The sequence below is a fragment of the Chlamydotis macqueenii genome, chromosome 2, assembly GCF_036417535.1.
Source record: "Chlamydotis macqueenii isolate bChlMac1 chromosome 2, bChlMac1.mat, whole genome shotgun sequence".
In the NCBI taxonomy this organism is placed as follows: Eukaryota; Metazoa; Chordata; class Aves; order Otidiformes; family Otididae; genus Chlamydotis; species Chlamydotis macqueenii.
This window is the reverse complement of record NC_141557.1, coordinates 36,850,188-36,877,054: the sequence shown is the minus strand read 5'-3', so window position 1 is coordinate 36,877,054 and position 26,867 is coordinate 36,850,188. Positions and strand designations below refer to the sequence as shown.

General features: G+C 41.6%; 1 protein-coding gene across 1 annotated transcript in view; it reads right to left on the bottom strand.

Annotated features, from left to right (window-relative positions):
* CHN2 (chimerin 2) overlaps nucleotides 1-26,867 on the bottom strand; it is a 164,155-nt gene that overhangs the window by 23,671 nt on the left and 113,617 nt on the right. The window contains exon 7 of the mRNA XM_086742592.1: nucleotides 1,557-1,634. Within this exon, the coding sequence (XP_086598718.1) occupies nucleotides 1,557-1,634 (78 nt within the window). The remainder of the gene's footprint in view (nucleotides 1-1,556; nucleotides 1,635-26,867) is intronic.

Here is a 26,867-nt window from a genome sequence, read left to right as displayed (position 1 = left end):
TTTTCAGTTAAACTATGAGTCTTTTGAAACAGAGAGGAACAGAGACTGTACAACAGCTAGATTGTGCAAACGCAAAGTTAACTGGGCACGTGTCCAATTATAAATCAAAGCCAAAACAAGGGGAATTTTGAAGAGGAAAGAATGCATGGGTCAAAGTGGAAAAAAGTCTCAGTCATGAGAAAATATTTTCTACTTAAACTAAAATAGTTTTGATATTAAAATGATAATGAGGGCAAAACCCAGAAAGAATGAAAGCTGGTTTAATCAAGCAAGAAAACACAGAGTATTTCCCGTATTTCCTTCAGTGCTGATCAGTGAGATAAATATTGACTTTTCTGTAGTCTGGGTCAAGGAGGGGGAATGAGAAAAGGGATGCTATTGTTTGCTTTGCTCACTAATATTAAATTATCGATTTACCAACTACAGCAGAAGCACTGCAGAGGAGAGCAATGTCTGCATGGCAGAACGTGTAGAAAAATAAGAAGTGAAGCTTTTTTACTAAACCAGGAAATCAGTGAAATAATTTTAATAAGTGCTTCTCCTTTTTTTTTGGCTCAAGACGAGTCTCAGAAAATTATCTTTCTCCTAATGAGTTGAACTATTCTGACAGTGACCCAGATCAGCATCCTCAAGGAGCATTAAGTAAACTGAGATTTCAAAGCTGAGATGCATTCTTTTCCTGTCTTGTTACTGTCTCTTATTCTCTCTGGATCAATCCCGATAAGCATCAAACCACAATTTGACAGCATTAGATATGGTAACTGGCTGGCATACTCTAAAACCAGCACAGTCCTTTCGGCAAAACATTTTAGTACAAGCTGCCTGGAAGGTCTGTTTCCAAAGCTGAGTCACTTCCCTGCTGCAGTATACCAGACACAGCACTTGGGGGAAAAAAAAAAAAAACAACACCCTAAGAATTTGATTTTTAATGTATAAGAGAGCAAAAAGATAATCCATTTAAACACCTCTGTGTTTGTCCAGGTATTTGGTTCAGTTTTACAAGCAAACTCAAGCTCAGACCCTCTAGCTCAGTGGGACTCTGAGCGCATTTCCTTAGCATATGGTGGTGGAACAAAAGCTGGGAGACAATACCACCGCTGTGCTCTGCTTTCTTGTTAGTGAGCACCCCAGCTTCCTCAACTGCTTCTGAAAACAGAAATGGTCCAAAATGTTTGCTGGTAAAATGCTCCTGGCTTCTGATAATAGCTAGATTTTGAAAAGGGGCCTTTTTCTTATTTAAAACCGGATACACTTTAAGATAAAAACAATCAATACGAAGTACTTTGTTTCTGAACAAAAAACTGAATCTGGGCAAAAAGAGCTAAAATGCCAATCAACTAGTGCAGTGAGTAGCAAAATTGCTATTTGGATTAAGTGCCTATGTAAAAACATATTAAAAATGCAGTCAAGAACCTGAAAGAAAGAAAAAGGTTTTTTCAACACTTTTCTCAGAGCTGGTATAGATGGGTGCATGAAAACCCCATCACAGCAAAAAATAGAAAGTGAGGGATCAAAACAGAACTTTCAAGCTTAAAATAATAGGAAGTTGTGCTTACCTTAAAATTGTGTGCTTTTTCATAGTTGAAATGGTTGTCGTTTTGAGTTAAGGCTGCTCTTCTGACCAAGGAGGTGATCTGCGAATAGGCAAAGAGTTTCAGAGGTTGCCACAAAAGTGCCCCCTTGACTCCCACCTTCACCCCCAGGGCCACGGCCAGGAGCTCTTGGCGCTTCCTTCCTCGCTTCGACTTGTGAACAACAGCACAGTTTTTCTCATTTTCCAGCCACAGATCCTCTGAGAACATAGCGCTGGGATCCCAAATCTTTTCCCTGTCTTCCTCGGCGCCTGGGAGCCTGACTGTAGTCAGCACTGTACAGTTTGTCCAACTGCTTCTGATGTTAGACAGCAGATTTGAAGCAGCTGCAGCCCATTCTGCCGAGACCTCTGGCATGTGACTTGAATGGGCCGTCTTGTGGGACGGAAGGAGCTTCTGCATCTGAATAAGTAACGGCCTGTGCCGTGCAATTTCTTAAGGCAGATGTGTGCCTCGAACAATAGCCCGAATTCATACACTGAGCAACCTTCCCCCCACCCTCCCCACAGTGGTGGTCTCCAACTAGGTGTTGCCAAAATACCGGCCTGGGCGGGGGGACGGCGTTACAGCTTCACGCCCAAAAGCATCTCCAGGGAGAGATCACTTCAACTCTGTAGCATGTTAAAAATGAACAAATAAACAAAAAGCCCCGGGGAAAGCCCACACAGCTGAATCCGATGCTGCATCCAATTATACTCAGACTCGGAGACTTATCAGCCAGCAGTCTGCATGCCACCAGATTAAGACCTTAAAACCATGATGATTGTTTAATCTTACAGGGCTAAAAATCTCTCTCGCTCTCTTTTTTTTTTTTTTCCCCCCGTATCCTGTCTACAAAGGGAAAAATCCAGCAGCAGTCCAAGCATTAATAGCACTTTTATGCTATGTTTTAAACCAGAGCATTTTGTCAGTGTGCACCTGGGAGCACGGAGCTAGCTCACTGTCAGGGAAAGCTGAAAGCCCAGCTGGGAGGATGCAGGGGAGGAAGCCCCGGAGCCCTGTGCAGCGCTGGAGCGAAGGCAGCAGAGGAGCTTCACATGGCTGTAGGAAGCCCATGTGCACAGCCCTGTTTGCAGAACAGGGTCTGCAAGACAGCAAGAGCAGTCATCCTTCACTCTGGTTACATGCATCTATAGATTCTGGTGGGGCAAGTGATTTCTAGTTAAAGCCCAGGGACAGGAGGGATCTGACCAGCCTGCGCTACAGCTTGCAGTGTTACTTTGGGCACCTGACTCACTTCTTTACAGGCAGGTAAGTCCCCATCCCAGGACACCGAGCATCCCCTGGGAAGCACATTCAGTGCTCCTTCCCCACTAGATTCCCTCCCTCCAGCTCACCTCTCCTGCTCCCTTAGTGAGTATGTCCATTCTCCAGCCATAAGAGGAGGACAGGAGTTACCTGGTCGGCAGAGCACTGTGAGATTTAATTCTCTAAGGTGTATCTAATGTTGGAGATGTTGTGACTGAGCAAACCGGAGGGTTACCAGGGCTACTGGAAAAACTGCCTCTTTGAACTAGAGACACTAAAGACCACATCAGCCTTTTATAGTCTGCCCCACTTCAATCTACCCCAAAAATATGTGAAATTAAAGTATTTAATTCACTTACGTTAACTTGTGAAGTTGAACTTGCCTCTATTTTTTCAGTCTGCTTTTACCTCAGGCTGAAAAGTCAGAAGGTTCATCTAATTCACTTACTAAAACCTCCACCATATAGACCGCTTAGTAAAAGCGATGCTCTCCTGATTTGAAAGCCCATGGGGACAGATGGTCGGCCATCAGTAACATCAGGCCATGCAATTTCAAATAGTGCCCTACTTAGGGTTTTCAAGATGATGTGGAATGGTCGGCTGTCAGTAACATCAGGCTGTGCAATTTCAAATAGTGCCCTACTTAGGGTTTTCAAGATGATGTGCAATCTGCAGAATCAGCTTCTCAGTTATAAAAGGATGCATTTCTATGTACAGCATATTTAATTCCTTTATTTTCCAGGTAACTCACAGCACCTCTTTTTATGTGCTCCCATACTCCAAAGCTTCTGCTCCCTGGTAGGGAGGACTTCCACACAACCCCATTGCTCCACGAGCAGTTGCTGCCCGCCTGGCCTTTCCCCAGGGCTTGGCACTGTTACCTGACCACGGCTGACAACTGGCTGTGGTGTATGCATGAACACTGCTCTGCCTGGAGGAAACCCCTGCTGCTCTTCCATACGTCCTCCCGCTAGTGAGTCCTGATTTCTGCCAGCTCAGGACCTTTATCTGCTTTCCAGCAGATAAAGACAAGACTATAGCTCCCCATCTCTCAATGTGCTTCAAGAGACGAGGAGCAGTGGTTTTAGGGACATCTCTGACCCCATCAGCAGCAATGCCTTCAGTTTAGGCCATCACGAAGGAACCTTTGGAGCAGCCTGAAGTTCTTATCACACTCCAGTTTCTTTCCTCAGTACCATTTAAAATGTATTTACATTTATCAGGAACAAAACCCCCAAACTAGCTCTGAGTTGTTAGACACCTGCCTCTGAAGTTACAACATCTAAATCCCCATATATACATAAGCTACTTTCACTCTGACTTCCAGCATAACATCCAAAGTCAGAGAGAGGTTGGTTTCCTAATAATGCTCTAATATTTGTATTTATGTCACTAGACTGATAAAAATCCCATTATATAACCAATATTTTTTTACGTAACATGGCAGATTTGAAACTCAAGCTACAGGCTTATGATGATACATCTTGGAATTTCTATTTATTTTTGGCATATCAGTGTGTCATCCTGGGATCAGACATACAGCACTATATTTAATGGAAACTCTGAGTGTTTGCACAGAAGCATTAAACTTAATAGACCTGGAGGAGGACAACTCAGCCAAACCAGATCATATGACTAAGGCAGATCAGTATTTACTGTTTACCATATATGAAATTTTATTTATGCCCTCGGTTGCTTTTTCTGCCTTGCTTCAGCCCTGTTTAGATAGTTGTTTAATGGGATCCCTTGCAAACACAGGATGTGTACAGAAGGCCAACAGTGAGTGCATCCTCTTAAGAAGCTTAATCATACAAAGCCCTACCAGGTTCAGTGTCTAAAATGGCGCTGTAAAACTGAGATGAGGTGGACCGCATATATAACCCGTTCCCTCTCTAAACATAATGCAAACAGCAGCAATGACAAATTCTCAGCAGCAACCAGTTCCAAAGTAGTGATATCATAGGCAAGCCCCAGTGCTATCCTTTATCCACCTTCTTAATAAAAAATTTACTGTGTATAGTGTCAAGTCACTTAGAGAGCATCTCTTGATCAAGTTAGCAAGTCAGCCTGCAGCTGAGGAGAACATTAGCAGCTAAAAATATTATTTCTGGTTATCACCAAACATCTGAGCTAGTGAAGGCTGAAAGGCAAATACAGGTTGTCTGCGTTTTCAGACCAAAGGATTTCTGCATAACACACAATTTCAGTTTACTAGTGTCACTGTAAAACACATGTACTGTATAGCAAGTTGAGCATTTACAGCAAAATAAATGTCACTGAACCAGAATAATAAAATTAAAAAGTGGGGGGAGGAAGAGGGCAGACTCAGCTGTTGTGCCATTTCCAGCATGCCTTCGCAGAGCGAGCTGAACCGCACCATTGTCTCTCCCCTCAAACACTGGCGTCCTGTTGGCTAACAAAGGCCTCGGGGGTAGGAAAGAACAAATTGTAGAATGAAAAGCTTTTGGTTTTGTACACGTGGCACGATTTCTGTTGCAGCCGTGCGGGCAGTGCTGAGGACTCACTGGAAGCGGCGAGGGAACTCTGCATGCCGCCCGACTCCTCCGCGCCAGCTCCCATACGCTGGGAAGAGACAATGCGGAAGCGATGTGCCCAGGTGGGCTGGAAGGGATGTGGGTAGGGAGTGGCAGATCCTTGGTCACCGCTCTCCCTGCCAAAGGGCACAGCTACGGCGGGCAAAGGAGCGGCATGGGCACGTCTCCTTGGACGACACAACAAGTGAAAGGGAGATTGCTCCGTGACGCGGACATGTGACATATCCATGACTGATCTCTAACTAAATACACTTAACGCCGCACACAGATACAGTCATAGGTCAAAGAGAGGCCTGTTTCCTGGCAGGCACGGCATACTGGGTAATCTGCCAGATTATGTTTGCTCAATTGCAAACATATCGTGGAGATGACACACAGTGCAGGAATCTCGTAGCTATTGGGTTTTTTCTGGTTTTCTCCCACGGAGCTCTTCCCACGATGGATTCAGAGGATAATGCCGGAGAAGCCAGTGAGGTATGCAGTGGTCTAAGAGCACTCTTAGCAAAACAGAGGGCACAGAAGGGAAATGATGGTGAAAGCTAGTCAGCCAACGGCCTTCGCCATTCCACAATGCTGCCAGCCTGTGCCCGCCACTGCCACGGCACCGGGAGCTGCCACTAAAAGGCTTCTGTGCTGCTGAAACAGTGGGAGGAAACAAGCTCCAAGCAGAAAACGTACTGAAGATGAAAAGCACAATGCCTGCAGAGCGGCCCTTGCCAACTCGATCTGGCAAAACCCACTTTCCTAAAAAACTCGCTCTGTCGGGAAGGCTTCTGACGTCAGTTAGGTGAACAGAGACTGCAGAGCAGGGCCGGGAAGCTCCATGACACAAAGCTCAGGGTTAGGAAAGCAGTCAGATTGCACAGAAACCGCCTCTCCGGTTTGCTTTTGTGGGGAACACAATCTACTTGCTCCCAGGGAATTGAAAATAGACAAAAATAATTAGCATTAATTGGCTGCCACCCTCCTGTGTTCAACAGAGCTCCAACTGCAATCACGTGAGCTGCCCCTGAGCGCAGGTCCGTCTGAGCAACTCAAGGCTTCCATCCTGCCCACTGAAAACCCAGTAAGTTTCTTGTTTACAGCAAAAAAATTCCTTTCAGGTGACCCGGAGCTCAGTCATCGTAATTTAAAAAAAAGCACCACAGGTTTTTTTAAAGGATTAAGATATATCTATAGTTTTGCTCTTTATTCCTCAGAGTTTCAACTTTCTTTTTTATTTTTCTCTGCAAATCACGATTCTGAGGAGCTGTGAACAATGTGCTGGAAGTGTTTACAGCAGCAGATTATCTATGCCAGGCTCCTATTCTGGAGAGTCTGGGTGCACTTCCGTCACCACCAACCCCACCTATCTTTTGAGGATAACCCTCTCTACAGCAAAAGGAACTGCTCATTTAGGAGGACACCTGCAGTAAATGCTCTGAATTTAAAATGATTAAAATTTTAATCTTTACAGTTCTCCTAAATTAACGTGATTGACCGTTTATCAGCATTGCAGTGACCAGTTGTCATTTATAGGCAGTTCTTTCTTCACAGGGTATTCGATCCCCTCCCCTGCAGATAAAATATATGATTTATCTACAGCAAATGGAAATATAATCTCCCTTACACTTCAGATCCCCTTTCTAAATCCTTCTCAAACAGATTTTTCTGTACACATCATGATTATTTTTTTCAAAACAATGTAGTGAACCAAACAATACAACAGCCAAAGGTGAAATGCTGTAGAATCAGGAAGGCACTAGCGAGGCTATTATTAAAAACAATAGTTGCTGTAAGCCTCTTATAGAATATTAATCTAATAAACTATTGTCTATTTTGGAAGAACAACTGGAGGTTACTCAGTGGTATGCAATTACATAGTCATCTCCAATTAAAAAAATAATGGGCAGACTAAAACCTTTTATGTTGTCAAGCAATTGTATCACTTAATGCGTTAAGCTGTGTATTTCACCTCTGCCATTGTATTTTCTATGTCTGAAATAGTATTTTGATTTCCAGTTTTTGAAAACTGTAGTAAATATGCCTTGTATTTAAAATACATTGTCGGTATCAAGGAAAAAATAGTCCAGAAATAAGGAAAAGGCATAGGTATAGGAAGACCTACTTCAGCGATTCCCCCGAATAACCCTGTAGAGATTAACATGGTAACAACAGGTCTAGCCTATTTATTGCCTCGACTTCCTTTCCTCCCACTCTCTCCTTTATCCTTCCCAATCTATCTCCATACTTGTCAAGGTTATTAACGATGTTTTCCTGGCCAAGTTCAAGAGCCGGGGCATGAGGGCTGAGCAGGGCAGATGAGAGCAGAACCGGACGCCCTTGCCCTTGTTGCCACCATGGAGGAAGAGGAACACCAAATCCCCCATGGTGGGGCTGGCAGAAGCCACTTCATCTGCTAATAGGGCTTTCTCAGGGAAACTGCACTGAAGTTATTTCTTAATTACTTCTTGTTCTCTGTGTGGATACAACACATGTGACTGACTGAATTTGACTGACTGCAATGAACGTGAATGAGTTCTGTTATCACACCTATAAATCAAAGCATATCTTTGATAACATCTGGTCTGCAGTCAAACCAAAATTCCAACACAATATTTATCTTGATATTTGCATCTACAATGATGTTGTTTTTGTTAACAACAAAACTAATAAAGTATTAAATAAAGTATTTAAATAATAAAGTATTTTTCTAACAAATAGACATTTAAGGATCGAATGGATGGATGGACGGATGACAGGTGTCTACTCTAAACCAGTAATCTGGTAACAGATAGCTTACTTAAAGATATTAAAAAGAAGCTAAGATTAATCCCTCTCTGAAGTCTTTTCTATTTTTTCTGTTAACTATTCAATTTTAGAATAAATTAAATAAGGAATCATTTATTTTATCAGCCTCAAGCATATCCACAAGTAATTACAGAATAATAACTTTACTTAATTTTGGTTAGCAGTACTTCCCATACTTTAGACCTGGCTAAGACTCATGCTCTGGAAACATGGAATAGCCAGCTTACTGTATCATTTGTTACACAGCTGTATGTACCTTTATAGGGTGAACTTTTTCAAGAAGCATAACTACAGAGGAATCAGTCTGTAATTAACACAGCTTTCTGATGCTGACTATATAGATAGCCAGTATTATGACATTTCACCCACAGAGGAAATAGCCTAGCAACATAATGAACTTAATATGATATACAATGGACTCTCCGAATTAAGAGGGAAGTGACTCATGCTCTCTGCAAGATACAGGACTATTAGTCAAGAGACAGAGATTTAAAAAAAAAATCCTAAACATTATAGTTTTTATCCAGATCCCCAGTGGATGCTGGCTCAGCACCGCGTAAGCTCTGCATGTATATGACCCGTTAATCTTTTTACGTTTTCGCTATGAACCTCTCGCTTTCTGAAGAAACAGCACTTTGTTTAGGAAAGCCAGCTTGCCGTTGACCAAAACTGTCTTTGCCCTGCAAGGAGACTGCAGAGCTTGAACTAGAGCCAAACCTACTGAGCTACCACAATGGAGAAGTTAACATGCTTACTTCCTGGTCTGGGGAGAGAGAGAGAAAGGCAGGAACGTTCCCTCTGAGAAAGATGACGCTTGTGAGCATGGCGCAGTGCCCTTGAAGGGATGGGAAACAGGCTAAAGGCATCGCAAGTGCAGCAGTCCTGCTCTCAGGACCCTTTCAGTGCGCTTGTGGGGGATTATCATCAACCATAACTGCTTGTGCATTGAAGGAGATGGTTGGACGCCATGCTTAATCACGGGGTTAAATTGAGGACCATGTTTTGTGAGATTGCATTGAGTCTGTCTAATGTCAGGACATCAAATGAATGAGTCTGATAATAAATCCCAGTGGTATAGAGCTACTGTGTTGTATAGCTGGTGGGCGTAAGGCCTGGATGTTTGACTGTGTGCCTTATCACACCCCCAAACACACCCACAGGACAGCACACAAACACCTACCTCCACACTTTTGGGATGATTCTCATTCCTGTGTTTCCAACACTGTTATGCCCTACAGGCAGGTATTATCTCAAAGCAACACAGTGACAGGTTATCTGCTCTGTACACAGTAAAATTTCACATACACACAGAAAGAACAATAAAAAAAATAAAATACAGAAAATTTTTCTATTTCTCACTTTGAGTTCTGATACTGTATGCTGGTGGGAGTAAAATTCTCTCGGTGTGAGACCAACTCAGCCTTGCAGCAAATGCTCTAATCTGAATCTTATGGACCACAGTCAGAGCTTCTGTTCATATAGAGAAGCAACAATCCACCCCTCTTGGGATTATGACAAAACGTGGAGGAAAACAGGCTTCAAGAAAGTTTCCCAGAAACCACGGAGTCAGACAGCAATGGCATCTATGTTTGGAGTCACTAACTGCTCGGCACAGCCAGCTGATCTCTGGAGGGGCTGTAAAGCGATGCCGAGAGAGCTGCCAGAATGTAAAGTATGCTGTGGCAGTCTCGGGAACAGTAACTTTTTCCTGAGCTCAGGACAGCTTAAAACAAGAGACTTTAATGTGGGTTAAAGAAGAGATTTATGTAAGTGAAAGAGAACAAATAATTTGCGAGCCAGTGATTCATAAATCAGTGATCATCTTGTCTAAAGCACTGGCAACTTATAAAACCTACTGTTCCCGGACGGTAACATTTCAGGAGTGGATTCTCAATGGTGTGATGCTCTGTTTGTTTAGTGCTCACAGGGAGATGGGGACGATAAGCAATTTGCAGGGAGGACAGTGCCACTATCAGCATCAAGCAGCAAACAGGATTTTTCTCTAGTTTTGGCAGTCTCTGGGTGGTGTGAAGGAACTTTAAAGCTTCAATCTCAAACTTACAAACAGCATGACCGAGTTACACTGCTGGTCAGCAGTCACAAAACCTTCAGGTAAACTACATAGTGCAAAGACCTAGAAATTTAATTATGTTTTTTTTCCATCATTAGTAATATTTCTGTCCCCTTTTACTGCAGCATCTTGTGACTTCTTCCTGCAAAAATGCACAAACTGAGTAGACAATACAAGGTGAAAGGAATTATTCATACCATTTAGGGCACAAAAGAGGCAATTAGCCAATAAGAACACAATATGCTTTCAGGTTGAAATAATACTTTTAAACAAGCCTCAGCCATTGCACTTTACCAAAAATGGTGAAATTCTAGTTTTATAAAAATGCTATTTTTTATGACTGTGAACTTCTATTTCAGTAGCTTTCATGAATTGCATGGCAAAAAAGTAAGGGCAATTGTGAACCATCTTCCTAGTGCATAAGGGGAACCTTAGCATGGAGGAAATCACCAGTTTTGGTGCGGGGCCATGGATGTTTTACAACTTGTCTGATATCCACTAATGCCTCCATGTCCCAGGACGCGTTCCCTTGAGGTGAGAGTATATGCTGTTTACAGCTTACCCACTTGTGAAATACGTGCTTCTGTCCCATCAAGCTTCAAGAAATGTCACCCTGCTCATGAGAGACAGGGTCAAATCCTGGACTATCATCCCAAAAGAAGTGGTATGACAGTATAACTCCTGGTATAACTCTGACTAATGGCTCCAAAATGTGTGTTTGCTTAGAAACAGAGCAGGAATCCATGCAGACAAAAGTGATGTGGGGTCAAAGAAAAGATAGGAAACTCTGCACTCAGTTGTCATCACTTATTTATTTCATTATATGCGTGAATTTACCCCATATATTATGTTCCCCCTTGATATATAATAAAGGTTTCTAAAGCTTAAACCAGTATTAGCTTCTGTTCTGCTTATGGACACAGCACAGAAAGAGAATAGTTGGGACAGGACCAGCACCACTTTTTGAAAAGTAGAAAGCTGCCTGCAGGAATGGGCTATTGAACCGTGTGGAGTATGTACCTTCCTGGAGTTCCTTCCAGCTCACCCTGCAGAAAAAGCAGCTCAACAAATAACCAACTTCTTCTTCTCCTGAATGTGGCTTCTAAGCAGCACTCGGCCCTTGCTCAGCTTCCCCCTTTCCCACAAAGAAGCAAGGGAACTACTGTGTGCTGCAGACTGCACATGAAAAACATGGTTCAATGCGCTTTTACAAGGGCTTGTTACAGGATACGCAAACCACTTGAGATCACACACTCTGAACTTGTATAAAGTACCAGAATATATCCAAGTTGTTTTATCTTCCCTTCAAAAGAATTGGTTTGTGTCATGTTTGCTTTGCCCACTGCTTGAAGCTGTTTTTGTTACTCCTTTGCTCTGTGGGTAAGCAGCGGTGCAGCTCCCCTTGAAAACACATATGCATTCCCATGGCCATGAGAGAAAAACTCAGACAAAGACTGACCCCACTTCTCTGCTCATGAATAAACACATAAAGGCCGTATAATCCTAGTTTTATTTTTCCGTACAGCGTGGCATCAGGTGTCATTTGACCTTGATATCCTTATAACTCCCTGCGACCTGCAGCCTGCTGCCCTCTGGTATGAAGCAGTGGCTTTTGTTCCTGGTGGCACACCACGCACAGCTGCTTTGGCCATTGTTCGGACGGGACAGATGGCTGCGCTCAGCACAAAAAAGAGATTAAAAAAGAACTGGGGGAATGACATCACTACTCAGCCTGGGATTTAACTCACGGGACCCATGGGGCTACCACCAGCATGAACTCAAACTGCAGTTGTCTCTGCCCACGGAAAGGTAAAAGTTTGTATTTTGCAGAACAAAAGATGTTTATTTTAAAATATGTAGTTGCCATCACCCTAGTATTTATATTATTTTACAGCTGTTTAGCTAATATTTATAAATACCATCCTATCATCAGCAGAACTTTTAAAGTACTCAAAAAGCAAGACTGATACTGTACCCTACCTCTATCCATGTCCATAGTTCAACTGCAGTAACTTAGTTTACAGCTTCTTTATATTATTTCACTTGTGATGAGGCATTCGTAAGAAATGGTTGGGGAAACAGGAAACAGAGTAAATGAGTTTCCCTATTAGGACCACTCCTGCTAAGACATTTTGTAGGTGAAATATCTCATAGTTCCACTTGAGTCAACGGAACTAAATAGCACAAAACTTTAGTTCCAGAAGTAGTTAGCTTTGTAGTCACTTTTCAGCTCCAGATGTACGAAATCATGCTGAATTCTCCCCTTTCTGACCACTGGATGCCAAAGGATGGCAGCTATTGCGGTACTCCAGGATGAACTCTCTGGGGAACTATGGATACCTTCAATGGACTGTGTATACAGTGATCTTGTCCAGCTGAAGTATTTTCTGCAGTTTACCTAGCTAATATTTATCTGAATTTACATATTATCTTAAGTACATTACCTGAATACTGTTTGGGACAGGGGAATTTGGCCTCTGTATATGTGTGATACTTAGTGCCATCACATTTTTCGGCAGAGCAGGGATTTTTGCTTTGCGACAGATGACGTTCCTAGCAAAACCATACAAAAATAATGAAAGGAAAGTTCTGAAATGGAAGTACTAGTAAGATCTTTCCAAAGTGTTAACCTCCAGGAAAAAGGTTAGCAGTATATGTAAGGTGAGATATATACATTGTCATGAATATATATTATGTCATCAGAAATCAGAGCAGGATTTCTGAATTCCACTTGTTGTAACACTGTTGACCACACAGATTAGGTGAAAATAATTAACCTTTCTGTGCCTCCGTTTTCCAGCTGTAGAAGTGACATAATACAAGCCTGCTTATGATCCTGGGGCTTCTGTAAGATGTAATTAGTACTCATGACCCTCTGTTAGGATGTAGGGGGAATAATACAACAGAAGTACAATTTTATAAGGAAAAGTGGGGTTTTGGTAAAATTTTTAAAATTCAGCAAACATTTAAAAAAAAGTAAAACTCAAACAGGCACATGCTGATATTAATTTTGATCCACTGTGTTAAGTGTAGTTACATTTCAGTGATGCTACTGCTTTCAGGAATGCCTAATTGAAGACATTTGTCAAAGTGGCCATGTAGCTGCCACCACCCTCTTTATGTTACCATCACTACACATTGCCAAAGGGAACAGAAATGATTTTTCTAAACTGTTTTATTTCATCCTCCCTGTGAAACAACTGACAAGTACTAGGCATGCAGCAATGCCACCATGTGAAAATAACACCAAGATGAAATCAAGAATAAAAAGCTCCTTCAATATGTTTTTTTTTTTCCCCTGAATGGAAAAAAAGGAAGCAATTTTTTTCTTTCCTTGAGTGACTGGGAACAGCAGAGACCCACTCCTCCACATGGCCCAAGTTGGGGCTGGGACCTGCCACCCAACGGTGCCCCACCACAGCTCCTGCCCTAGTCCCATCGGCTGAACCAGGCTCAGATCTGAGGATGGTTTTACTCCTAAACACAGATCAGCGTCCATGGGAGACGTCACTGTCTTACTTGTGGTTTTGCCTGAAGAATCGAGCTGAGCCTTTTTCTTCTTGCATCTAACCACACAGAGTAAGGTTCAAATTATCCCCTCGAGCACAGCTGTACAAACCAGCTCTATCTGGGAGACTTCTGGAGCAAACCCACGGCTTTCAGCGACTTTGCACTGTTGTGGCCAGCGGATGGGAGCACGGAAAACCACGGTGCTGATGAGACAAGAGACATGACAGCTCCCATCGAATACGCTCTGAGTTTTACTGTCTCAGCAAGGCCAACAGCAGCACCAGCATACTGGAAGGGCTTGAACTAACAATGTGTTGCACATCTTCCACGGCCACTAACTCAGACCTGATGGCAGTCAACCCACTGTGGAGTTAGACCAGAGGTTATGATAAAAAAGTAGGAGGACTCATTTGCTTCATGAAGTACCATCATTTTTTGCTTTGCTAATCCGAAGAGTAGAACAATATATCAGTCAGTAAGCTTGAACTTTGTGGGGCGATTTTTCAGGGAAACATTTTTTGTTGACCAGGAACTTTGTACAGGGAAGTTCTGACCAAGACCGAAATTCCATTTTTTTTTTTTTAAATGTGGAAACATTTAAGTTTGAAATATTTTAAAAAGCAATTTTCTGTTCCCAGTTTGAAATACTTTGTTAAAAACAGTTAATAAAACATTAAAAATAGTTGGAACAGTTTCAGTCAATCTAACTCAAATCTTTTTCTGCCTTTTATCCTGCTTCCTCAGTGTTCAGTCATGAAAAGTTGAGTTTTTTACTTTTATCACAATTCAGAACAAAGTAAAAACAAAAGTGCAGAAATTTCCCACTACTATTATCAACCCTCCACTACGACGCTTTGATAAAATGTTAGTTTCAAAGGCGATCCTCTACCGACGACTGCTGAGCAAAGTTGTATTCCCCGGTACAAGCTCAATACAGAGACACAGGAGCTTTGCATTTGTTTTCTTCCTGTTAATCAGTTGTTCTGCAGGGCTCTTTTAATCTGCAGTGACAGCTTCAGTTCCACTGAGAATGCCTTTTCTGCTAACTAAAACAAAAGGTACATCTCTAAATACTTGATAATTTCAAGCAAAAAAAGAATCTTATTCTTCTTGCTGAAGAAAGCAATAACAAAAGACTCATGTCTTTGCAGACTGATGTGAATCATGGCCATCTTCTGCTTTCATTTTTGCTCTATTGGGACTTCAACTGAAAGACAGACTTAATCTAGCCGGCACGGGAAGAAGGAGCCGTGTCACAGCCATGCCCCTGCAAAGGCCAATTGACAAGAAGCCCCCCTGAAGGAACGTCTTGGAAAGACTCTCAGCTGTTTGTAAAGTATCGCACTTCAGCCCCAGCAGGGGGGACAGACATACTTAATATAGAAGGCATTAATGAAGGATTTATTCAGGCAGGAGCAGACAATGCAGCATTTTAAACCCTGCGTTTACACAAACTAGTCAAAGATTTGCCAGCACACAAGACAAAAACTAAAATCAGACTTCACTGCACTGAAAGAAAACACACGCCTGTCTGGGTGGTATGTTTTCATACCATACTAATTGCTTCCATTTATATTAATTTCTAAATTAGACAAAACTTTATTTTTTTAAATTGCAACATTACCAGCTCTTTTGCTCTACGTTTTGAAAAACAGGCTAAGCACTCTATTGCCCATTCAGACAGAGTAAGTTAATTTATCACTTAGATGCATTTTCACTTAATTCTAAAATGATCTAATTTGCTTTAAGAAGTTTAACAAGTTGGTTTACTATTGCTGTAATACGGAGAGATTTCATTAAATGAAGTGCCATCTTCTATCAGCATCATCATGATTGCATTCTGTCCTTGTTTTATTTTAATTTATAGAAATATTTTGCAACTTGCCAACATGGATTCTAAGTAATTTAACAGAAGTACAAGACTGGCATGGAAAGCCAGTCACTTCCATTGCCCCTCTGCTCCACATTTCATTCACACCTCAGTTTCACAGCCTTCAGTGCTGCATGGTACTTGCGGTGCACCAGACCTGGAGACCTCCCTGATGTGTAGGATGTAGTTCCAGCTGTGGGCTTTTTGCTTTCTTACCAATCTTCTTCATTAACTTCAGCAGTGGCAAAATGTTGCAAAGAGAAAGGTGATCTCCACAGGCAACGGTTCACACATCGCCTCAAGCTTTATAGGTCAAACCTCAACATCCTAAACTTGTTTGCAAACTAACAGGCAAAATCGTGCCTTACAACACATGTACCACCTGCTCCACAATGCACAACCCACTGAAGGGGCTGTTGCTCCAATACTGGTTTCTAGCTTGGATTTTACGAACAAGCAGCCAGTAGCAGCAATGGAACAGATCACGATGGCAACGAATACTTCTAAAGGAAACCACGGCAGTCTCCAGGTAGATGCTGGTTAAAAAAAAAAAAAAGAACCCTTACTAGATATTACCGCCTATAAATGCTAAAGAGCATCGGATGGTGTTGCAATATCCCCAGGAGTAACATACACCAGGCAAACACCCAGACTTGAAGGAGCAGCTGCAATCCCCAACAGATTTTCAGGTTGCCTTATCACTAGGTGTTGGCGAGGTAAAGCCCTACACCTCTGTGTCACCACAGCTGGATGGAGTCTGCAGGGCAGAGGCACAGGGGAACATCTGTCCCAGGGAGCCCCTGAAACAGAGAACGAACACCTGGAAATGAACAAGTGGTGGCTCTCCGCTAACAATAAAGTTGCTAAAAAGCAATTATAGCTGCTCCTCCAGCTCTTTGCACTGACAGTCTATCAATGACGGTCTCAGCAGTGTGAAAAACACACGTTTACTGATAAGGGGAAGAGTTAGGAACCATCCAGATACCAGCTCTCAAACCCAGCCAGTAACGGCCAGGTACCAGGTTTTGGCACATGGTGTGCAAAGGGAAGGGATGGGGCGAGAGGCATCACCTCTTAAAAACTGTAGCAGGTGCATAGCACCAAATGAGATCAGAAGGGCCTTGGAGATCAATCAGGGATAAGGAGAGTAGCTCCTTGGTTTCACACAAACCACTGTCATGGGAAGTTTATGCTACAGGTGAAAAAGAATGGTGGAAATCGGGGCAGATTTTTCCCTATCAGAGAAACATCTGCTGGGCAATCAGAAAGCTCTCCTGAGCAGCCAGAGCAATCTGTCTAAAGCACTCCTCCTCCACAAGTAGAATGTCAAAGACAACTTACAACTGCAGTACTTTTTTTTTTTTATTTTTGAATGACAAAAACATTTCACTTGAAAGGAAAAAGAATTCAGTGACTTTTCAGCCAAGACTCTTCTGTAGTTCGGCACCAGCTCTGTCTAAACAGAGATCTCTGCCATCTCATAATGACAGGCTTTTACCCTATATATTTTTCACTTTCTGCTTCCTGCCCTTGTATAATTGCCTGTCTCATGTTAGAAATTGGCCATCTATCCTACTGAACACATTTGGGCCCCTATTTTCAATGCAGTTTTACGTACGCTATCCATACTATCAATATTCCCGTCGTTTCCTGCTCATATTTAGCTGAGATGGCTGCTCCCATAACCATGTGAAGCATAAATGAGAAAAATACTTACTGAGCTAATTCTGTTGGTAAAGTTTCATTTTTATTCTCTAAGATGTCTGGAATCACTAATACACATTAACTTATTGCTTAGAGAAACTTTTTTTTTGTTTAAAAAAGAAAAAATTAAATGTCCTCTATGGTTAACTATATGGTAGATCATGTAGTGAACTGAATGATCAGACACGATAGATTTACAAAAGTACTTTGCTGTATACTTTGGCAATTCTGCCGTTTACAGTGATTTGTATTTACAGAAGCCCTTTAGGATTCAAGGGCTTTTCAAATGGCAGGGTCACAGAGTAAGAATTTTCCTTTGTTTGGTAAATCTGTACAGTCTCACTATTTACTGTTAACAAGAAATGTCATCATATTTATCATCAGCAAATCTTCTGAAGTCTGCAACATATCAACTAGCTGCATGGCTAATTTATAAAACTCATTACTATTTTAAACTGTTACTATGTGCTAAATAACCCATAATGGAGAGCATTGACTTTGACACCTAATTTCCCTCTCTTCATACCCAGGTAAGACTCCAATTGATCAAATAGACTCTTTATTTTTCAGTAGTGTTTATTATTTGCATTGCAGCAGTGCACAGGAGCTTGAGCCTTCAACGAACTCAAGCCAACAGCGATGCTGTACAAACACGGAGCAAGAGATCGTTCCCTGCCCTGAAGAGCTTACAGTCTAGAAAGCTGCCCCACCTTCATAACAAGGACTTTTTTTTTTGCGCAAGAAAAAATACAAAATAGAACATAACCACAGCAGATGAAGACAATTTTTAAGCCTGTGAAGAAGAATTTGCAAATATTGGAGCAAGGACCCAACAGTAAATTACCAGAGTGTTTTAAAAGTGCAGTATATATAATACCCCAAGTAGTAAAGCTCCTGTCTCTCCTTCACTTAAGTGCTGAATTACTGATTAACATGCAAATTAAGAGGAGGAGTGAAGTAGAAATCCCATTTTAATTCACAGGTTTTTCTCCTTGCTATCCCTGTTCTGCCCAGAATAATCAGACCTCTTATTTCTTCAGAGAATAGATCGGCACAAGTTCAAGAGAGAAATGTGTACAACAAAGATCAGTCAATTTATTCAACCTTTATAAAAATCTAGAACCCTCCTTGAATATTATCATGGGGTGTAGATTATTTTACAACCCAGTACTCCATTTCGTAATTCCTAACAAACCCCAATCTGCCTGAGAACCAACCTTTGCTATTGCAAAAGTCTGCAGTGCACAAGACATACACAACGGAAATATTTTTAGAACATCTACTGAAAAATCACAAGTGTTTTAGTTCAAAATGAGCCTCTCTTGGACTTTCCATTGAACTACATCTTTAAAATAACTTCCCAAGTTTATAAATAGACTGCAAACTAAAATATTTAGCAGCCAAGAAATACCAAAGCTAAGAACTATCTGAAGAATTCCACCACTGCCCTTCTGGGAACAACACAAATCTACCTACTTACAGACAACATATTTTGTCTAATTTTGTGTATATATATAGATACACACACATATATATATATGTATGTATTCAAAGAGTCTGTCATTCCATGGACATAATAGGAAAGAGGCAAATATTAAGATATAGGTGTTGTTGCTTTATGTGATGTTTTATCAAAGAGCGTGAGTGGTCTAGACTTGGCTGAAAAGGAAGGGATTTGTTCTGTGTACACCTCTTGTCTTTTTTCCAAAAATTTTAACTCCAGCGGAAATGGTGGGCATTTGGTGGAAGGAGTTTTCCGGCAAATATGTCACTGTTTCAGGTCTGCTGCGTCTGGGGAAGATCTGCCAGCCAGCCAAGGGGCTGTGTTTTGGGTTCTCAGCTTAATGTCAGACTGCCTAAGGGCTGGGGATCATTAACTTCCAACATAATTAGCCAATCAATCAGGCAGATTACACCAAGGCTGAGGACATCCAAAGAAATCCAAGGAAGTGCTGAGGTGTGAGCGCTGAGGCTGGAGGTGTGATGTGTGAATACATATGGTCACTTGGAGTCGGTGAATTTTTTTTTTTTTATGAAACATTTCAGGCTTAAATGTACATTTTCTTAAAAATAAAAAAAAGAAAAAAAATTAGGTGTTGCTGGAAAACTTCAAAATATCTCTAACCTGGACTCCTGCCGAAGATAAACTGTGCTTACTGGAAGAACCAGGACTAATTTAATGAGCAGTGGGTCTACATTTTCAGCAATGAAGATAAAAATAAATATTGAGCAGCTGCCTGCTTCACTATGCAGCAGTCACAGGCTTTAATCCATTTCATAAAACATAAATCTGCATGGAAAACAAAGAACAGTGGGAGTATTTTATATTTATGAATCTATTATACTCACATAATATAACATTACACTATTTGTCTTTAGTACATCTGCATATATATATATCTTTTGATATGCTACGCACATACAATATATATGCATATAATATGCATATTGATATAGAAGCATCTCTACATCCAAATTTAATTAGTTGGCCATATTTGAAATATGTATTATAGGCAAAAGAAAGACTCGGCATGTCAACTGCAGCCATGCACAGTAAACACCACCCTCATGTACCCAAAGTCTGTCCCTAAACTAGACATTACTGTCCTAAATTGTGTACCGGTAAAACATAATTTTCAGAATGTTTCATCAGAAATATGCAAATATTTAGACTTTCAGAATCATAATTTTGAATATTACAGTCCCACACAACTGTGTTTTATAATAGTGCATACAGAGGGTAAAAGTACAGCTGTTAGAAAAACTGAACACATTTTTTTCACATGGATCTAAGTTCATAGCCAAATCAAAAGAAAGCTTTTATTCTAAGCAAAATGTTTCACCTGTTCTTCTTCCAGCGTACTTTTCTAATGCTACCGTTGAAAAAAAGATTGTGCTAGAAGTATACTATCAAAATAGCTTTCTACCTCGAGTAGCTGTGTACATTTACTGTTAGCGAGAGTGTTTGGTAAATCAGAACCTGAGCTGTCTATCGAAGGAAGAAAAATCACCTTTCCCTAAAATTATACCAGCAATTAGCAGAATTTATTAGAGCTAGCATCCCTTCACAGCCATCAGCGAAGAGCGCCTTACGTCATCTGAAATGCCAATGAGAATGTGAATTTTTTTCTCTCCTGTAGACTTTGCAAGAGACATCCTTGCTTCACCACCTTCAGAGTGAAGGAACTTCTATATCATTTGTTTAGGATCAAACCCGGAACATCCAGCAGAGTCTCTGCATGACACAGGCTATAGCCATCAGCCTCCTTGGTGGGGACGGGATGCTCAGAGCACCCAGCGTCCATGCTGAGCTCCCTGCAATTTAACTTCTCTCCAGTTGTTCTCAGCACTGGGAACTTCGCTTCTCCCATTTCCTTCTATCATATTAATTCAGCAGTCTACACAAACATCTACTTGGCTGAGTTTCTGAGATGGCTAAATTTTGGAGGGTGAATGGGAAGAAAAAGAACCAAGCAAGATTGATCTGTGAACTTCTTGCTTTTCTTTTTTTTTCCTTGAAATATCATTCCAGCTGCAGGTCATGCTTTGATTCTACTGTGGATCACCTACCGCGTTTCTAGCTTTTGTAAAACAAGAGCTGTCATGGCCAGGCATGCAAGATAAATCATTACAAGTAACAGATAAATAAATACAGCCCAGAGAGATCCATTTTACGCTACTTCAGGCAAACCCCAATTGATTGTAAGTTTCTAGGAAAAGTAACTCGCTTCCTTACTTGTCTGTAAAGTGCCTAGTACACATTGGTGCTCTTATAGAAATCAGATATTAATAAGAAGAGAAAATATTAATCCTCAGGATATCTGTGAGATGAGCAGATACTTGCTTCTGGGTGATGGAAAGCAAGTGACAACTGAGGGAGTGAGCCTGGTCTAGGGAGAAAGTCTCCAAAGCATTTTCTGAAAAAGCTGTCTGACTCAATTTCCTTTCTTTTTATTACAATATTGTGACTAAAAACTTTGCTTACAACAACCACAAAGCTAGCAGACCGTTGCCTTACCCTTAGTGGTAAGAAATGCTCTATTGAGCCACATTATGCTCTTAAAAAAATCAAACACTCCCTGTGTCATTTATTTGTTTCTCCCCATGACTTTATGGAACAAACCAGTGGCTATTTTTCCATCACGCTGACTTGCACTCACTGAACAGCTGATTACTCAACTGTCATGCATGTAAATCTTTGAAGTGCAAAGAAAAGAAAAGAAAGTGCCTATTTACTTCTCAAGTGAAATCCCAGCATCCAGCAGAATTTTAAACCTGATTTTTCTAGGGCAATACTTCTTTCATCTTCCCAACACTGAATATTAAAGAAAAGAGATCTGTCTTAATTCAAGCTGAGCTCTGACCCTTGAAGTCTTATGATGCTGTCTCTGTTTACGTGAGCAGAGAATAGTTTTCTCCAAGCCAGTTCACATCATGCACGTTCCTCTCAAACTCTATTCTGAATCCTGAATGTTAATGTCCCTCCCTTGCCCACTGGCTCCCCAGGGAATCAGGAAGCTGTGCAGTCTGGATGCTGCACAACAATTTTCACAAAAAAAAGCTGGTATTATTCTAATTTCATTGACAAGAGGCTGACTCATTATATTAATCTTTTCTCCTTTTTGGCACCTAATTAGAGTCGCAGCTTGCATTTTAAAAAATAATATTTAATAGGGTATATTATTTTCTATATTCAGATAACAGATCCCATTAGTTTCACCTGCATTTACTCAATACTTCTGTAGAAACTAATTTGTGCACTCAGTACCAGAAGTAGACTCATTAGCCTCTGGATTTGTTCGAGCTACTTGCCAACACGAAATGAGGGCTCTGGGCTGTGATGTAATCCAGCCCATTGTGCAACTTTCAACCAGTTTCACCACTGCAGTAGACTTATTTTTTCTTTCCCCTTTTCATCACATGCCTTTCATTTCCATAAATAGCCAGGCAAAGCCGCTCACCCACAGCCACCCACTCACCCACAGCCACGACTTAATCGTCATCAAGAAGTGGAAACAGCAGAAACTGTAGTCAGCTATAGCTGTGGCATTCAGGTGAAGGCAGAATTTGGAAATTCTTCCTTTTTTTAAATCACTTTAAACAAACCGGTGAACAACAGCATGTTTACCTACATAACCATGCTACTTTAGCTGAGCAAAGTTTCTTCAGTGCACTGAGTAAAGCAGGAATCCCACAGGAAAGAAATAGGATCCTGTAACTAAAAACAGTATCATCATGTAAACAAACGTACAGCTGGGCTTGTACTGGAGACTCTTGATTCAGCATTCCCTAGCTTCCAAATCCTTAACTTTGTACCTTCAAAGCTCTTCTGTGTTGAGTCTTATCCCCAGTTTCTTTGGACTCCTGCAGCAATGTGAACCCCTTTGCCAGGCTAGAAATCTGAACTGGGGAACCCCAACGACCCCAACATGGTTAGTCGCCCAGACTGGACCAAAGCTTAAAAACCCAAGGGCAGATATCTGTAGTAGGAGCCAGTGCAGTGACTGTCAGCAAGGAGCGCACGATGACTTTGTGGATGGGTCAGTCATGGGAAGAGCACGAGACGTCAATGGATTTTCACAATTGTTTGCTGACAGCAGGGCAATGATGAGACCTCAGGCACAGAAGTTTTAAGCCCTATAAGGGAGAGAGGGTCATGGGGTACAAACATTACCCTATCTGGCACCAGCCTGAGCCTGGCCTCTTCTACCTTGGGCTTCTTCAGGCTGTCTCCATTAAAGTGAGTAATTTGTTGGGGCTGACCCTCCTCCACAAGGAGTTGGCATTTTTCAACAGAAAAAATGCTGTGTAGAAAAATTCCCAGTGAACTCAATTAGCTGGAATCTCCTACGTGCTGTCAAAAAAAACCCTTGTACTTCCCCTCAACCTCATCTGAGCAGTTTTTGGCAGTCAGAGAAGAAAAGCCAGCTTGACACATGATGTGGAAACCTCCCAGTCAAATGGCTGAGGCTGAGCAGAAGCATTTTTGGGGCCTTTTTCAAATGAAGACAATCAGGCATTTATCCCTCTGCACAACCAAGACAGTAACTCACTGGGAACAGTCTCATTGAAGATGCAAAGGAAACTCAATCTCTTTTGAAACTGAGCAGTCAGAAAAATTGAGAATATGTTTTAGAAGTTTACTTGGAGACTTAAATAAAAACAAACTAGAGGAGACCATCTGATGCATATTTTTGTGAGACTTTTTTTTTAATATTGCTGAGCACACATAACTCTGAGCACAGTCATTGCAGATGTTGCAAACCAGTTCTGAACAGATTGTCCTGAATGGTACAGTGTCTACTCAGGTACAAAGACAAGATCCACTCTGGATGCCCTTCTTGCTATTGCGGTAAGGACACAGTGCATGCTCCTCAGCCAGGGACCTGACTACATCACAGAAGGGTGATACCCCTTGTCCACCACCCAGAGCCCTAATTTTGAGGGATGGGCAATTTTTCAGGGATCTCTGCCAAAGGAGGACAAAGTAGGAGATTCCCTCCACTTTATCCTCTGTAGGTAGAGTTAAGAGCACTTTGCCACTTCCAAGGCTGCTGTTCCCAGGTGCTAAAGACAGCAGCAACTGCTCTCCTCCCTTCAGTCCACTTGAAAAGGGAGGAGAATGCTGGGAGCTACACATTACTCAAGAGCATGAAGAACAGCTTCAGTGAAACTTCTTTTTCTCCATCCCACACGAAAACATCAACTACTTTCTGGAGAGGCAGGAGTGACCCACCTCAGAGTTTCAAATGAGCAGGTCTCAGATGCTGTTGGACAGGTGCTCAACTCACTCACAGCCACATGTTCTCCCAGCAGCCATCAAATAGTGGAAATTGCAGTCAGTTACAGCTGTGCCATTCAGGGAAAGCCAACATTTGGATTTTTTTTTTTTTTTAAAGCTACCTGAAGCCAGTATGTGGAATATAATAAGCTGGCAAGTTGCAAGGTACCTGGCTAGCTCTCTGTAAAACACCTGGAAGCAGTCTGCATGGCACTGGTAGAAACCAGTGAAGCCCCTGCAGCCAGGTATTTTGCAGAAGAGGTATGTTTACATGGGGTGGGGGAAGAGGTGGGTCTTATCACTACATTTACACTGACAGGTAGGTAAAAAAACATGCCTGGAAACTGTACCTACAGAGCTTAAAAATTATTTTAAAATAAAAGGCAACATTGTCCTTAGTGTGATTGCCTACAGAAATGTGATTGCAGTTGTCAATCTGTCTTGCCACTTGCCCTGACTGTCTTTTGAACCGGCTGGCTAATTCTAGCTGAAGCTGATGGAGCAACAGATGTCTGAATTTAATGAAATTTGGTAGCTGGACTGTGGCAAGAGACGCAGCCTGAGGTCTGAGCTTGTGTGCTCTCTCCTGGCCAGCCCAGCAGCCTGATGAAGAGCTACAACGTGTGCCGCTTCCTTCGCAGGTACTAAGAACGAAATGTCGAGGGGAGAAGAGGGTAGAAGGAATGGGGGTGAGGGAAGGATGTGTGAAAGGTCTGGAAGGATGGCTGGGATTACTGAAGTGGGATTAAAGTATGCAGAAAGGTAGAGCATAAATCCATAGAGAACCAGGTATCACCAACTCCAGTGTTCACAGAAAATCATATATAACTGATTCTAAGTGTTTTGTGTCAAGCAGAAATACCTGGAATTGCAAAGATTTATTCTTTTATGTATTCATAGATTCTTAGTGCTTAAAATTTCAAGGCATTGCATATCTTTGCTATGGGACTCCCTTTAACCCCTTTGCTGCTGCTCCTTCTTGCATCTTCTGTGCTGCGGCAGAACGTGACTGTTTTCCTTTGCTGTGCTGGTGCTCCATAGGTAGAAACGAGGGTATCTGTGCTGGGGTTTCTGAAGCATAAAGTGGGAAAAAGCCAAAAGAAAGACTTTTTCTTGTCCTGAGAAGGCAAGAGGGGAAATAATGAGGAAAAATAAAGGTGGTTTTAAAACCGCCATATGGTGGTTTTTAGGATGATAGCTTAAATAAAAGAAAAAAAAATTATCAAGGGAAGACCACAGGGAGAGGGGGAGATATTCCAGTGCATCAGACTGGAGATGAGTCAGTTGGTTTCTCAAGTGACATTTTACTGAGAAAATCCCTCATTTTAAATCCTTAAAAAGTGTGTTAAGGCAAAATCCCTACTGGGGGATGCTTTTGAGAGATGATAATTTGCAACCTTTGCTGCACTTTCTTACAGAAGACTGGGGCAAAAGTTGTCTTCAATGTAATTTTCCCCAAGATTTCTCAGAGCAACACCTGAGAACTTGGCAGGCAGAATACCAATGTAGGGCCTTGCCTGTGAGACTTGAAATGCTGGGGGTCAACGTGTTTGGTTACTGCCAGTGAATGAGGAGGGATGAAGAGAAACACAAACCACCCTGTGTTCCCAGCCATGTCAATTTTTTCAGCTCCCAGAGAACACATGCATTTATTTTTGTTTCATGGAGCAGCTCTGAACTGCCTTTTTCCCCTCCAGACTCCTCCTGTCACCAGTCCCCGTCCTCTCCCTTCCATGGTCCTCTTCCAAAAAAGCTACAAATAGAAGAACATGCAGGTAGCCAAGCATTCCTCCTCATGAGCCTCAGCTTCAGGGAAAGAGACCCAACACTATATTGGGCAAAACCAGCCTTTCTTACACCCTCCCTTGGCACCCTTCTCTTCAGGTTCTCAGGACAGCCCTTAGGTCCACTCTGACATCTGAAAGAAGGTAGCATGGGCTGACACATGATTACAGAGCAGCCTTGTAGAGACTGTTCTGACGTTGCTCTGATTAATTCTCCTATGGCCAACACAGCACGATGTCCATAGTTCCCTTTGCTAATAAGGGAAAAGCTGAGATTGCAACACACCTAATGTAAAATATTAAAATACTCCCCAATTACAACTTTGTGTAACCAGTCTGGATAACCTTGCTGGGGAAGTTAAAAAAGGGCAACGATGACAGTGCCAATGCTTTTTTTCCTAAGCATCTGTGTACATGAACACACATTTTAAAAAACGGTTGCTTTTCTAGAAAAAAGAGAAATGCTATGGACATAGAATTCCTTAAAAAATATTGTAAGAAGAAAAAAAATTTAAATATATATTTACCATGCCCATAAAAATAATGCTTCCAGTTCTGCAATGACTGTTTTTGGCAGGCAGATCTTACACCAGCTTCAAGCTGATGCAAGCTGTTGGAGAACCAGATCCAATAGTTTCTTAACCCAGAACTTATTTTGTTTCATGCAATTTTCACATTAACATATTAGCAATATTCAATATTCATATAACAGTTATATTATACATTTGGGGCCCAATATAATTAGTTTTATTTCTTCACCACCTTGTTCCTTCAAATAATGGAAAGTGCAGCATTTATTACCATTTTCAGATATTTTAAAAGGACTATTCCTGAAAATGAGTACTGTAGCATACTATTACATGTTAGCTGGATCCAATCCTTTATTATATATATTTTTTATATATATCTGTAAGATATGGCCATTTTGTTCTGAATTTGGAAGACTTTTTTCCACTTGTTGC